General features: G+C 60.8%; 1 protein-coding gene across 1 annotated transcript in view; it reads right to left on the bottom strand.

The window, feature by feature from the left end:
• Positions 1-13174, bottom strand: part of LRP1 (LDL receptor related protein 1) — an 82722-nt gene that overhangs the window by 15097 nt on the left and 54451 nt on the right. Inside the window, exons 39-58 of the mRNA XM_007467686.1 lie at positions 12899-13050; positions 12683-12807; positions 12026-12403; positions 10439-10628; positions 6452-6656; positions 5894-6086; positions 5174-5299; positions 4837-4965; positions 4425-4544; positions 4100-4213; positions 3645-3794; positions 3445-3567; positions 2993-3109; positions 2702-2830; positions 2340-2462; positions 2118-2258; positions 1830-2020; positions 768-951; positions 500-585; positions 205-324 (exon numbers count right to left, since the gene is read on the bottom strand). Coding sequence (XP_007467748.1) covers positions 205-324; positions 500-585; positions 768-951; positions 1830-2020; positions 2118-2258; positions 2340-2462; positions 2702-2830; positions 2993-3109; positions 3445-3567; positions 3645-3794; positions 4100-4213; positions 4425-4544; positions 4837-4965; positions 5174-5299; positions 5894-6086; positions 6452-6656; positions 10439-10628; positions 12026-12403; positions 12683-12807; positions 12899-13050 — 3096 coding nt within the window. The remainder of the gene's footprint in view (positions 1-204; positions 325-499; positions 586-767; positions 952-1829; positions 2021-2117; positions 2259-2339; positions 2463-2701; positions 2831-2992; positions 3110-3444; positions 3568-3644; positions 3795-4099; positions 4214-4424; positions 4545-4836; positions 4966-5173; positions 5300-5893; positions 6087-6451; positions 6657-10438; positions 10629-12025; positions 12404-12682; positions 12808-12898; positions 13051-13174) is intronic.

The raw sequence follows: 13174 nt of genomic DNA on the forward strand, positions 1-13174 counted from the left end.
AAAGAGAGACAGGAATCTCCTAGACCTCGCTCGCTGGGCTTAGGGGAGAGAGGAGTAAGGACAAGCAGAGCCCTGCGGTGACTCCGTGTGGAGCGGGGAAAAGGAATAATTCAGTGGGGTGGGTGGGAAGAAGGGGAGGTGGCCTTGAAACGGAGAGGGCCCGCTGGGCAGGGACACGGGCTGACTCTCCGCCCCCGGCCTCACCTGTACATTGCTCCCGTTAAGGTGCATCCTTCGGATCATGCTGCCCTGGGTTGTCACATCTGTCCAGTAAATCATCTGCTCTCGGTAGTCAAAGTCCAAGGCGACAGCGTTGTTGAGGCCCTTGGTTTGGGGGGTGAGCAGAGGGGTGACCGAAGAGTCAGGACGTGGACGGCGGGAGAAGTCAGTGGGGGGATGGCCATGGGCCTGAATGCGGAGAACGGGGGGGGCTGTACTGGGGGAGGGACGTAGCTGTGGGTCTGGGGAGGCAGTGGGGTGAGGAGGGCGGGTCTGGCACCTGCTTAAGCAGCGTGTAGTTGGAGCCATCCAGGTTGAGTTTGCGCAGGTAGTACCGGTTGGCGAAAATCAGAAACGGTTCCTCGTCTGGAGGTGGAGGAGGCGGAGGAGGCCGGCTCAGCTGCTGCTGGCTGGGGCGCATTCCAGCACCCCCCCCCACCCCCTCCCCGTTCCCCAGCCAGCCTTCAGCCCTGCTGTTCCAGCCCACTCGCCACAGCCCCTGGCAGCCTGCCAGGGCCAACGGCACACCCTCTAAGCCCCCGTCTCACCAGTCACAGCTTTGCAGCTATGGGGGTCGCCGCCGCGGGGGGCGTAGCCCTCCACGCACAGACACTTGTAGCTGCCATGAGTGTTGATGCAGCGCTGGCTGCAGGGGAAGGTGGTGCTGCACTCGTCCACGTCAGCGCACGTCCGGCCGTCATCCTTCAGGCGGAAGCCAGGGCGGCAGCGGCACTGCGGGCACAGGGAGCCTGGGGTGGGCACGGGCAGGGGTCTGGGCCGCCCCAGGAACTGCAGGCCTCTCACCTCGAGACCGAGGGTCAGAAGCCCCCTCCACCCTGGGTGGCTGGCTGTGACGGGGAAGCCCAGCCTTACCAAGGGAAGCAGGCAGCACGCAGGCACTGAGCTGGCCCACGCCAGCCGTCTGGCTCTCACCCCCACCCAAACCACTGGCATGAGTCCCCAGTGACTGCCACGACTCTGCGTCCCGAGGTCGAGGCTCAGGCCTCCTCTTACGTGACCCGCGAGCCTCATCCGACAGAGCCCATCACCTCTTCCTCCAGCACTTTCTTCGCTTGGCTGCTCTCCTGCACCCAAGGCTGCCCCTGTTCAGGCTCCTCTGCCGCTCCCCCCTCACCTCACTGCCCTCAGTGTGGCTGAGCACAGGGCTCAGGCCTCGGACCGCCCTCATTTTCATCTACACTCGCCCCCTTCAGGATCTTATCCAGACTCATGACTCAAATGCCGTCTCTATGGTGATAGCTCCCAGACTCTCTCTCCTGTCTGGCCTCTCCCTTGGACTGCAGGCCTGCGCATCTGGTGCCTGCTTGACATCTGCATGCCCCTCCTTCTCTCATGCCCCTGACCTCATCTGCCAGCAAAGCCTGCTGGCTCTACTTCCCAAACAGATGCAGAACCAACTAAGCAGAGATTTCTGTTGTGCTCGATGCTGGGTCCCCAGTGCATAGAACACTGCCTGGCAAAATAGGAGCTGAGTTAGCCCTTGTTGGATGAATGAACGAATGAATAAGTGAATGAATGAATGAGGGATGGAGAAAGGAGTCCCAGCCAGGCTTGGGAGCGTGGAGGCTCCCACCCGGGGCACAGCACACCTTGAAGCCAATCTTGAGGTCCTCGCAGTCCTGGCTGCAGCCGCTGAGCTTGCGGCTGAGGCACTCGTTGACATGGCAGCCGCGCTCATCCGAGCCATCGCCGCAGTCGTCCTGACCGTTGCAAAGCAGCGCCTCGGCCACGCAGCGCCCACTGCTGCACAGGAACTGCGAGGAGGCGTTGCACTTGTGCTCTGGGGGGACGGAGGTGGTGGGTCAGCCGGGTCCTGGGCAGTCTGGGGGATGGGGCCAGGGGCCGAGAGTGGGGAGGGAGCCACGCGTGGGGCCCACCTGGGCTGGTGCAGTGCGGGTTCTTAGGGGCCTCGTCGCTCTGGTCGTGGCAGTCATTTTCACCATCGCACTCCCACTGGCGGGAGCTCAGGCAGCGCCCATTGGCGCAGCGGAACTCGTTGAGGCCGCAGGTCGGGTACTCTGCGGTGGGAGGGGGCAGGTGAGGCTGGCGGCCTGTGCAATGGAGGGCAGGGCCGCCTCCCACCGCGGCCCCGGGCTCACCACACTCAGGGGACTCGTCAGAGCCATCGGCGCAGTCCCGGTCGTGGTCACACATGAAGTGCTTGGGGATGCACTGGCGGTTCTGACACATGAACTCGCGGTCCTCACAGGTGCTGTTGTACACTGCGGACAAAGGCGGACACGGCCCCTCAGCCCCCGCCCGACCGGCTGCTGACTGTCACCCCCCAACCTTCCTGTGGTCTGAGTGGTAGAATGGGCAGAGTGCTGGATGGGGCATCTGGACACCTGGGCTGTAGACAGGGCTCTGCCACTGACCGCCTGAGTGACCCCCACGGAAACACTTCCTCCCCTGGACCTCGGTCTCCCCTCCTGCAAAGTGAGACCACGGCCCCACCACTCACAGCAGCCAGCTGTGACGCTCTCGTCAGCGCCGTCAGCACAGTCCTTGTCACCGTCACAGAGCCAGCGCTCAGGGACGCACACGTGGGTGCCCGGGCAGGAGAAGGAGCTGGGGCCGCACGTCTTGCCTTCTGTGGAGGGAACAGGGAGCCACTGAGAGACGCAAGAGTGGAAGGAGCAGGGCCAGGCAGCTGGGGTGACGTGCCCACTGCTGTGCTGTCCCTGGTGGGGTGCGTGGGGGGCCCTGCCCTTCCAGGGGCCACCTCCCCAGCCAGACCCCAGGCCCCTCTCACCACAGTGAGCGGCCTCGTCCGAGCCGTCCCCGCAGTCATCGCTGCCATCACACAGCCACTGCTTGGAGATGCAGCGATGGTTCTGGCACTCAAACTGGGCCTCTGAGCAGAACTTGTCTGGGGCAGTCGGAAGCCACAGTTAGATGGGGGAGGGATGGCGGGTCACTCAACTAGGCAGGTAGATGCCAGAGGATGGATGGGAGAGACACCCCCATGGCACCCTCTGTGGGGGGCTCAGCAGGGGCTGGAGAGACGGCACCCGTCTCAGAGCCTGAGGGTCTGGGTTGGGGGCACGGGATGAAGCCCTGGGTGCCCTTCTCAAAGGAGGGCATTTCCTGCGAGGGAACCAAGAGGTGGGGCCTGGACAGGGTCTCAGTGGCTAAGGTGAAGCCCCAACCCCACAGGTCCTCTGGGTGCCTAGCTCAGGTGAGTGGGTGCTTGCGGTCACTCACTGCAGTGGCTCTCATCCTCGCCGTGTTCACAGTCGTCCTCCTTGTCACACGTCCAGCTCATGGGGATGCAGCGCCCACTGGGGCAGGCAAAGTAGTTCAGGGGGCATCTGGGGCGCTTCACACCTGGGGACGAGGGAGGCATGAAGGCACAGCCACCTCGGGGGCCCGCTGCCCACCGCACACCTGCCCACTGGCCGGACCTGGGCAGTCGCGCTCGTCGCTGTAGTCCCCGCAGTCGTTCGCGCCATCGCACACCCAGCCGGGCGCGTAGCAGAGGGAGGTCCGCTCGCAGGGCTGGAAGCGCACGCCCTTCACCCCCAGGCGGAAGTAGCTGCTGCAGTCGGTGGCACCTGGCGAAGGCGAGGATGAGCGGTGACGCCAGGATCCCCCAAACACCCTCCCTTAGAGCTGCCGGCCCTACAGAGCCTTCAAGCATTTTAGAAAGTTGAACCGTGTTGTTCGGTGGAGGGGGGGCGGGGGGGGTGCTCTGCCCACACTTTCCACTCCCTGCCCCCTCCCTGAGTCTCAGGGAGCCTAGGCCTGGGGCAGACTGGGAGGGGACTGAGGCTGCCACGTGGGCCAGAGGGAAGGCAGAGGAGCCCGGGCAGGAGGGCAGGGCACCCGAGGAGGCCCCCAGGAAAGGGGCATCACTCACTGCAGTTCATCTCGTCCGAGGCATCCTCACAGTCCACAAACTGGTTGCAGCGACTGGAGTTCCCAATGCAGGTGCCGTCCCGGCATCGGAATTCGCCCACGCCGCAGGCCGTCTCTAGAAGAGCACCCACCCGGTGCCATCAGGCGGGGTCCTCCCTGGGGGGGCCAGGCAGGCCCAGGCCAGGGCTCCCGGCCCAAAGTGCCTGTCCAGCCCCATCATATAGTGCCCTGAACCAGATGCCTTGGGGCCTGGGGACCAAAGATCAGCAAGGGGGGCGGGGGGCAGGCTTGGGGGCGGTCCAAGGCCTGGCACGGGTCCCACTCACTGTTGCAGGGAATCTCATCAGAACCGTCCCCACAGTCGTCTGCTCCGTTGCACCACAGCATGTTGGACACACAGCGCCCATTGTTGCACTGGCGGAAAGTCTTCTTGCAGCGGCGTGTGTCTGCGGAGCGGGGAGCAGGCCACAGTCAGCAGCAGCTACAGGGGAGGGGCTGCCTCTAATGAGACGTCCTGCCATTTGCTCCCTTGACAAACTTGAGGCTTTGCTATGGGGCGGCATGGGGCTCGACTCCTCCGGTCAGGGTTGCGGTGGGGGGGTGGTGGTGGTGGTGGTGGTGCAGCTTTTGCTCCTCTCACTCCCACGCCCCGCCCTGCTGCGGGCTGAGGCTGGTGACTCAGGAGGTGGGGGCCTGGGGGTGCGGGCAGGGGCTCTGGGGCTGGAGGAGGCTCCTTACTGCAGTAGGACGGCTTCTCGTCAGACTTGTCCTTGCAGTGGGAGACGCCGTCGCACGTCAGGCTGAAGTTGATGCACTCGCCATTGGCACACTCAAACTCATCTTGAGCTCGGCACGAGGAATTCACCGCTGGGGAGGAAGGTGGGGGAGCTTCCTGAGGCAGGGCCTTGGGGCTCTGAGTGCCCGTACGCCTCTCGCCCCCAGGAACTGAGGCCATCCTGTCGCACCTTGATGAAAGGCTTTGTGGGGCTGGGCTGCTGGAGAGTCTGGGAGGAGACGGTCCCCATCTACGCCCAGGGCCCCCCGTCAGTGCCCTCCTCCCTCCTCCCCCTCTCACCCTGGCAGCTGAGGTCATCCTGGAGGATGCGGCCCCCTCGGCAGGAGCAGTTGACATGGCCTTGGTGAGTGAGCAGACACAGGTCCTGGCAGCCCCCGTTGTTGATGCGACAAGGGGAGAGTTCGCCTGAGGCAGGGATGGAGGACAGTGGGCTAAGCGCGTCCTCTGCCGTGCACATGCAGAACGCCCCCCTACCCCCAACAGCTTCGCTGAGCTTCCTGGCACCACCAGTGACACGGTGGCTCACGGCTGGGGTGGGGGCTGCCGTGGCAAGGCCGGGTGGGAGCGTTGGGTGAGTCTGAGGTTGAGGATGTGTGTGCTGTTAGGTGGGGTGATTGGGGCTCTGAGCTGTACTCTGGGGAGAGTCAAGCCTAAGGTCGTGTGTGTAGTGGTGGGCACCCCGGGGCACGTGTGAGGGGTGTGTGAGAGGCCGGGACAGCTGCAGATCTGTGTGTGGGACCCTTGGTCGTCAAGCCAGTGTGGGACCGTGTCTGTGCACGTGCACCCAGAGGGTGGAGTAGGCAGCGCCTGGGATGGGTGTGAGATCAGGTTCTGGTGGGTAGGTGTGTTTCTGAGTGGGAGGAATGGCTAGAGCGTGTGCTGGGGGTGTCCAAAGATGTGAATCAGACCAGTTGTGTGCGTGCATGTGTGCGTGTGTGTGTGTGTACATGCTGGCACAGTGGGCAGGAGAGCAAGGCTGGTGGCAGCGGCCCCACTCACAGCTGTTGGTATCATTGGCCACGGCGATGATGCCCATGGGCTGCTGGGGGATGTCCACGCGCAGCAGCTTCATGTCACTGCCCACGTACTTGTTGGCCCGCTGCACGGCCCGCCGCACCCAGTCGGTCCAGAAGATATGCTCCCCATACACAGCCAGCCCAAAGGGGTGGACGGGCTCTGACTTCAGGATCACCTGGGGAGACAGCATCAGCTGTCAGAGGGATCACTCTCACCCCCGCCTCTACCCGCTGCAGCTGGCTCCAGGGACCAGGGGCCCGGCTCCTTAGACACAGTCACAGAAGGGGCAGGATTTGCAGAGACCTGTGATCACCCTCCTCATTTAACTGCTGAGGAAACCAAGCCTGGAAGGCTGAGGACGGCAAAGTGGCAAGGTCAGGGTCTGACTGGGGCTCCCCACTGTCCCCCGGCTCTTCCCACCATGCCAGGCGGCCTCCCTTTCTCCTGCTCTGTGCCTGGGCAATCTCCTCCCTGGCTGACCAGCAGTACCCCAGCGCCAGCCCCCTGCTGCCGCGCGTCCCGCCTGCCCCGGAGACTCACATAGCGATGGGAGCCGTCATACTCGCAGCGCTCGATCTTGTCTAGGGTGGCGTCAGAGAAGTAGAGCTTCTCGGCCCGGTGGTCGATGGCCAGGCCGTTGGGGGTGCGGATGTCCTTCTCGATGAGAGTCAGGACATTGGCTCCTGACAGGGCTGCCCGCATGATGCTGGGGTGCTGCTCGTTCCAATTGGTCCAGAACATCAGGCTGCGGGAAGAGAGGGCCACGGAGATCAGGACTCAAAGCCAGGGAGTCCGCCATGGAGGGACCAGGCCCGGGCGTGCAGACAGCCAGACCCGGGGGTCGGCCAGAGTGTCAGCCAGACACCTGAGGTTGCACCACAGGCAACCTCAGAGCCACCAAGGCCAACACAGCCCCAGTGCCTGGGAAGGGCTGCCACACAGACAGCTTGCATGTGTGGTGTGTGTGTGTGTATGTGTGTGTGTGTGTGGTATGTGTGTGTGGGGTGTGTGTGTGTGTGGGGGGGTGTGTGTGTGTGGGGTGTGTGTGTGTGCGTGCATGTGTGTGTGGTGTGTGTGTATGTGTGTGTGTGGGGTGTGTATGTGTGTGTGGTGTGTGTGTGGTATGTGTGTGTGTGTGCATGTGTGTGGTGTCTGTGTGTGTGTGGGGTGTGTGTGTGGTGTGTATGTGTGTGTGGTGTGTGTGTGTATGTGTGTGTGCATGTGTGTATGTGTGTGTGGGGTGTGTGTATGTGTGTGTGGGGTGTGTGTGTGTGGGGTGTGGTGTGTGTGGTGTGTATGTGTGTGTGGTGTGTGTGTATGTGTGTGGGGTGTGTGTGTGTGTGGGGGGGTGTGTGGGTGTGTATGGGGTGTATGTGTGTGTGGGGTGTGTATGTGTGTGTATGTGTGTGTGGTGTGTGTGGTGTGTGGTGTGTGTGTGGTGTGTGTGTGTGTGGTGTGTATGTGTGTATGTGTGTGTGTGTGGTGTGTGTGGGTGTATGTGCACGTGCACAAGTGCTTCTCAGTGTCTGTGAAATGGCCATCTGCGTTTACTGAGACAGCGTAGCCAAGTGAGTCAGCCTCTGGGGTTCCAATCCCGGCTCCAGCACTGACCATCTAGGAACCTTAGCAAGTTACTTAACCCCTGTGTGCCTCAGTTTCCCACTCTATGAAATAGGAATACTACTATTACCTGCCCCATAGAGTGGTTTGAGGATTAAACGACAGCTGTGTGTTCTATGTGATGATTTTCTATTATTTTTTCCTTCATTTCTCTCTTCTGGCATCCAGGAAACCGTTGAGTGACTAGTGTGTCCTAGGTCCTGGGGATGCATGGATTCTACCATCAAGTTCCCAAGAATCGCCTTCTCCATAATTTAAGGGCTTTGCATATTTGGGATCTGAGCCTCAGCTTTGCCCCTTACTAGCTCTGACCTAAACATCCCTCTTGGCCCCTCTGAGCCTCGGCTTCCTTTCAGTAAAGGAGGTGGTGGGAATGGCCAGCCATGCCGTGCTTCCCGGGTGGGGGTGGTGGCGAGGCCCCAGAGGTGGGTGTGGAAGACCTCCGGGCTGGTCAAGCACTACACCGGTGTGACAGTGTGGTCCTCAGACCACCTGCATTGGATGGCGATTCCTGGGTCTTTGTCCTGGAGATTCACGTGCAGTCAGGGTAGGGTGAGGCCAGGGAACCAGACTTTCCAGCGCTCCCCAGGCCACCCTCATGCACCCTGAACTTTGGAAAGCATTGAGCTACACCAAAGCCAGATCTGCTTTTCAGTTCCTTCACAGGACCTGCCCTCTGCCTCCCAACCCCCGGGCCCCTGTGTCCCTCATCCTTCTGCTGTTCTGGCTACAGAGCTGTCTTGCAGAGCTGCTGGACTTATCTCCTCAAACCTCTCCGAGTCTCACTCTTTTGAACACTCCCCCTCCCCCATCTCTCCATCCTGCCACTATGCTCAGGTGGGAAAAGGATGCTTCCCTCCCATTAGGGAGGTGCTGGCTGCTCCTGAGCCCATGAGGATAAAGCTCTGGTTTTAAAGGCCTCATCAGGGGAAGGAGCGGGGTTCTGGTGGTTCCTGGAATCAGGATGGGCGTGGATGGAGGCATCTCCCTCTGGCCTCCACAAGAGAAAATGGGTGTCCTAAGGCAGCTGCTAGAGTCATCTTACTTCCCATCAGGGACACCCACACCCTCAGGTACAGCACACTCTGTGCTGGGAAGCGGCTTTCCTCCTATCGTTATAAACTGCTACATGTGGCAGAACAATCCGTGCTGTCACTGTGGAGTCCGAGTTTAGTAAAACCACTCCCCGGGAAAGGGCCGTGGGGAATGGTGGGGAGGTGAGGCTTTCCTGAGGGGCAGGCAGTAAGCACCCGGGGCTGCGGTGACTTTCTAACTGGGCTGGGGGAGGCCGCTGCCCCCTCCACACTGGCTCCCTCCCGTTCCTCCAAAGCGCTCGCTCCTTCTGGCCAAGGGAGGGCCTCTCCCAGACAGTTTGGCTCTTTCTCCTGTGCCCTGCCCGGCTTCAGTTCACCCTGTCGTCTCGCAGACCTGGCTCATGCATTGCCCCCTTGAGAATGCGTCCCCTGACTTCCAGCCTGGGTCAGGTCCTCGTCACCCACTCATGGAGCTCCCTGTAGCCTCGTGAGGGCAAGAATCAAATATGCCGACAAAGGGCTGACACAACCCTGCTCCCCATCGGATCCTCAGCACATCGCTGGCTCTCAAAAACCATTTGCTGAGTGAAGAACTGAATCCCCTGAGCTCACAGCAAAGGAAATTAGTGGGCTCTGAATCAAACGTGAGAGGCAATCCAGGGGGCCCAGAGCACGGCCCCTCCATGGAGGCTCCAGGCTCACATGGGACGGGCCCGGGGGGCCAGCCCCAGGCAGGTGAAGCCACCGAGGGTCACGGCGGGGAAGACGGGATCTCCGTCATGAGCCGCGTACGTGCGGGACAGGACTGAAGCAGGAAGGACCCTCGAGCTGGTTGGCGGTGTCAGGCAGGCCGGCTTTGGGCCAGGCGTGAGTTACATCAGGGTAAGGAATCTAGGTTTGGTGCACTCACTGTTTCTAAGTAGCTACTTTTGGGTTTTGTTTGTTCCTTAGTTTCCTAGTAAAGCTTTGGGGAAACATTCCAAGCGCTGCTAAATCCAGGGGAAAAAAGTTTTGCTAGAAAGTGGGCCAGCAGTCCTAAGGTGAGGCTGGGGGCTCACTAGAGGCCCACGTGATGGGGCCGGGGGCTGCCCCTGCAGGAGAGCAGAGTGGGTGGAGGCTGGGGGTGTGTACCATGCCAGGGGGTTTCCTCCCAAATTCTCCCTTGGCAACCTTAGCCCAGACTCCTGGGCTTCCTCAAGCCTGTCCCCCACCAACCCCCCGGCACCCCTCCGCACCCCCAGCCCCAGCACCTCAACTGGGCTGGGTGTGGCTGAGGCCCCTTGCAGTCCTTCCCTGCCTGGAGCCGTCCCTCCTCTGGCGCTTGCTCAAAGCTCTTATCCGGGCTGCCCTTCCCTGGCCTTTGCAATTCCAGGCCCTGTGCCAACCCACCGCCCCCGTGCTGCCTCTCAGTCATTGCATCCAGCCCTGTGCCGTCAGCAGTTTCCCACCAGTGATTTCTCTCCCCAGCTAGGTGGCTTGAATGGGCCCAGCTCAAGGCTTCCACACAACAGGTGTTCAGTGAACAACCTTTGCTTGAACCTTGGAGACCCAGAAAGACAGAGGACCTACTATGTGCCTTGAACATGGCTCTCTGATGAATGAATCAATTAATCACCAAGCCAGAGGGTCCTCCACAGCTCTCTCATCCTCCCCTTGATGAGGCACCTGAAATGCTGTTCTCCTCATATTACAGATGAGGAAACCAAAGCTCAGAGAGGTCACGCAGCTGGTCTAAGGTCACACAGCAAGGCAGTGGCTGAGCTCAGGTTAGATCCAGCCTCTCCTGCTCCTGCATCCCCTTTCCTGGTCTGCCTGGGGGCATTTCCTGCCACCCTGTGGCCCACTGTCCCCATGCCCTGGGCCCGCAGCTCACTTCTGGCACTCATCCAGCACAAAGGCCCTTGGGTGGTCGTCTCCAGACATGGTGATAACCGTCTCACGCTCGAAGGCCCCAGGGCGGGTCTGGTCCACCGTGTGGCGGGTGATGGTGGATGTCGTGTAGCTTGTCCAGTAGAGAGTATCCCAGCCACGGTGATAGGCCAGGCCTTCCACGGAGCCCACGTCTGCGAGGAGACAGGAGCAGCGATGGGTCAGGACAGGGCCAGAGAGCAGAGCGAAGGGGCAGCCTGGGCATCCCCACGCTAAGGGGATGGCCTGGGGCACCCTCTCCCTTGGCGTATGTGGGGCTGGATGGGAAGTGTGGGAGCTGAGGAGTGTGTGTGGGTGTGGCCCTCGGTGCCCCCAGCCCCTTCTGCATCCCCCTATTTCCCACCCAAATGATCCATGGTCCATCCCCCTAACCCTTCTTTCTGTGTCCTCCCACGGCTGGATAGATTTGGCTTTATGCTGTGGTCATACTTCCTGGAGCTAAAGTTCTACCAAGTTGGGCGCAAACTGGATTTCAGTAAATCAGATCCCACGTGGGCTGTACTGGGGAGCTTCCTACTTAAAAAGACCCTGAACTGAATTGTCTGGTAGACATCTTAGGCTCAGGTTAAGAACTAAGTGCATGATGAAAGAGACGTAGCAGAACTTAGGTTAAGAGAAAAAGCCTCAGGGGTTTCAGTGACTTCAAGCTGTCTGGCGATGTGGTTGCCAGAAGGCTGCATTAATAGAAGTATTGTAGCCCGAACAATGGCCCAGAGAGAGGGGACACTTCTGCCAGTCTCTCCTGATCAAGCTACGATTAGAGAGTATCGAGTTTAGCTTTGGACACTACATTTTTAGACAGATGTGGGGACTGGATTCTATGAGGCAGAAAAGGGCCAAGGAGGTTGAAAGACAGGTCTGTTTTTATCACCACTGTATACCCGGCACCTAGTTCCGCGCCTGGCAGGTCTTTACGGACAGGAGTGATAAATGCATGAACAAATGAATGAGTCAAAGGACCTAGGAGCATCCAGCCCGGAGAAGAGAAAATTAGTGGAATAAAATAGTTTTCAAAGAGCTGAAAGGCTGTCCTAGGATGACAGCTCTAACCCCCCCACCCTTTATGGAGCTCACACAATGTGCCCTGCGCCAAGCTAAGCTCTCCCACCTGTCGTCTCAGGTCATCCTGTCTCTGTGCACTGGCAAGCAATCTGAGGCTGAGAGAGCACAGAAAACTTGCCCAAGTGACTAAAATCCTGTGTCTGGGGTTACGTCCGCCCCATCTCTGCAACCTGTTCTGTGAGCAGCGGACACACAGAGGAGAGCTTCAGCTCAGTCTGTGTAGCCTGGGGGCAGAACTAGGACCAGAGGGGGCCAACTCTGACTCCAGTTGAGGAGAGACTTTCAAGTAACTGCAATGGATGCAGTGTGATTCAGTGGCCGTACGTCAGGGACACCGAGGCAGGTGGGATTCCGATCTGGGGCAGGGGTGGGCTGGCTGGTGTCTGCGGCTGCTCTACCCTGAGTCTGTGCTGACCCTCCCTGCACGCCCCCGCTCCACTTGCTGGGAAGAATGGAAGTCTGGGCTCACTCTCCACAATGGTGGTCCTGCCCGAGCCATCGTCATTGATCTGCTGGATGTTCCCAAAGTGGATGTCGCTGAAGAAGATGCGGTTGGGGGTGCCCGGGGAGGTGCCTGCTCGGTAGTCGAAGGCCAGAGCGATGACGTTCTTCATGTGCTCAGGGTCCTCGAAGGGCTGCACCGGTGCGTTGAGGTTGCGCTCATCCGACAGATGGATGCTCTTGAGGATGGTGCGCTCCGAGTAGAGCAGGTAGCCTGCGTACTCGCGGCAAGACGCCCCATCTTCAGCCAGCATCCCATGGGCACAGGCGCAGGCCCGCTGCCCGCCCCCCCGGTACAGGCACAGCTGCTGGCACCCGCCGTTGGCCACCGCACACACATTGGTGCCTGGGGGTGGGGGGAAACCGGGAAGGCAGAGGTTACAGAGGGCAGGGCCACCTTGGTGCCTCTGTCATCTCAGCCGAGGTGGAAACTCTGGTTGGCGCCCGGCTCTGCCTCGGTATCCCCAGTTCAGACAACCCTCCAGGCCCCTGTGCTCAACTCCTCAGCCTCGTGGGACCCTAGAGGGTGCCCTGTGGGTCTAAGTTCTCTCCCAGCCCTTCTCACTCTGGGCTTCCCGGTGGGGCCCTCTGGCGTCTCCTGCCCAGCCCGGAGCCCCAGCCTCACCTTTCTGTCGGTCCCGGTTGAAGACTTTGATGTCTTTGAGCTGGACGCCGATGCCCGTTCGCAGGGGCACGGAGTCTGTGGCGTTGTCCTTACTCCCGCGCTTGATGGAGCCGTTGGCGTGAGTCCTGGGGGAAGGGAAGGGCCACGAGCAGGACGTCATCCGTGGCCGGGGGGAGGGAACGGACGGCCCAGGGGAAGGCGAGGACAGTGGCCCACCTGTCACTCCAGTAGATGAACTCCTCAAAAACGGACACCGAGAACATGTCCATGTTGTTGCTGGACAGAACGACCTCGCGGTCCTCGCCCGTCTCCAGGTCGATCCGCTCGATCTTGTCAGTCCGGGCGTCGCACCAGTATAGCTTCCCATCCTGCGGGCCGGAGGCACCCACTTCACTGCCAGTCCCCATGTCCCACTCACTCCCGCCTCTCTTGTCTTTCCCCTCCTTCCTCCACATTTCCCTGCCCCCTGAAATGCCAATCTGCCGACCTCTC

Source organism: Lipotes vexillifer, unplaced genomic scaffold, assembly GCF_000442215.2.
Source record: "Lipotes vexillifer unplaced genomic scaffold, Lipotes_vexillifer_v1.1 scaffold387, whole genome shotgun sequence".
NCBI classification, from domain to species: Eukaryota; Metazoa; Chordata; class Mammalia; order Artiodactyla; family Lipotidae; genus Lipotes; species Lipotes vexillifer.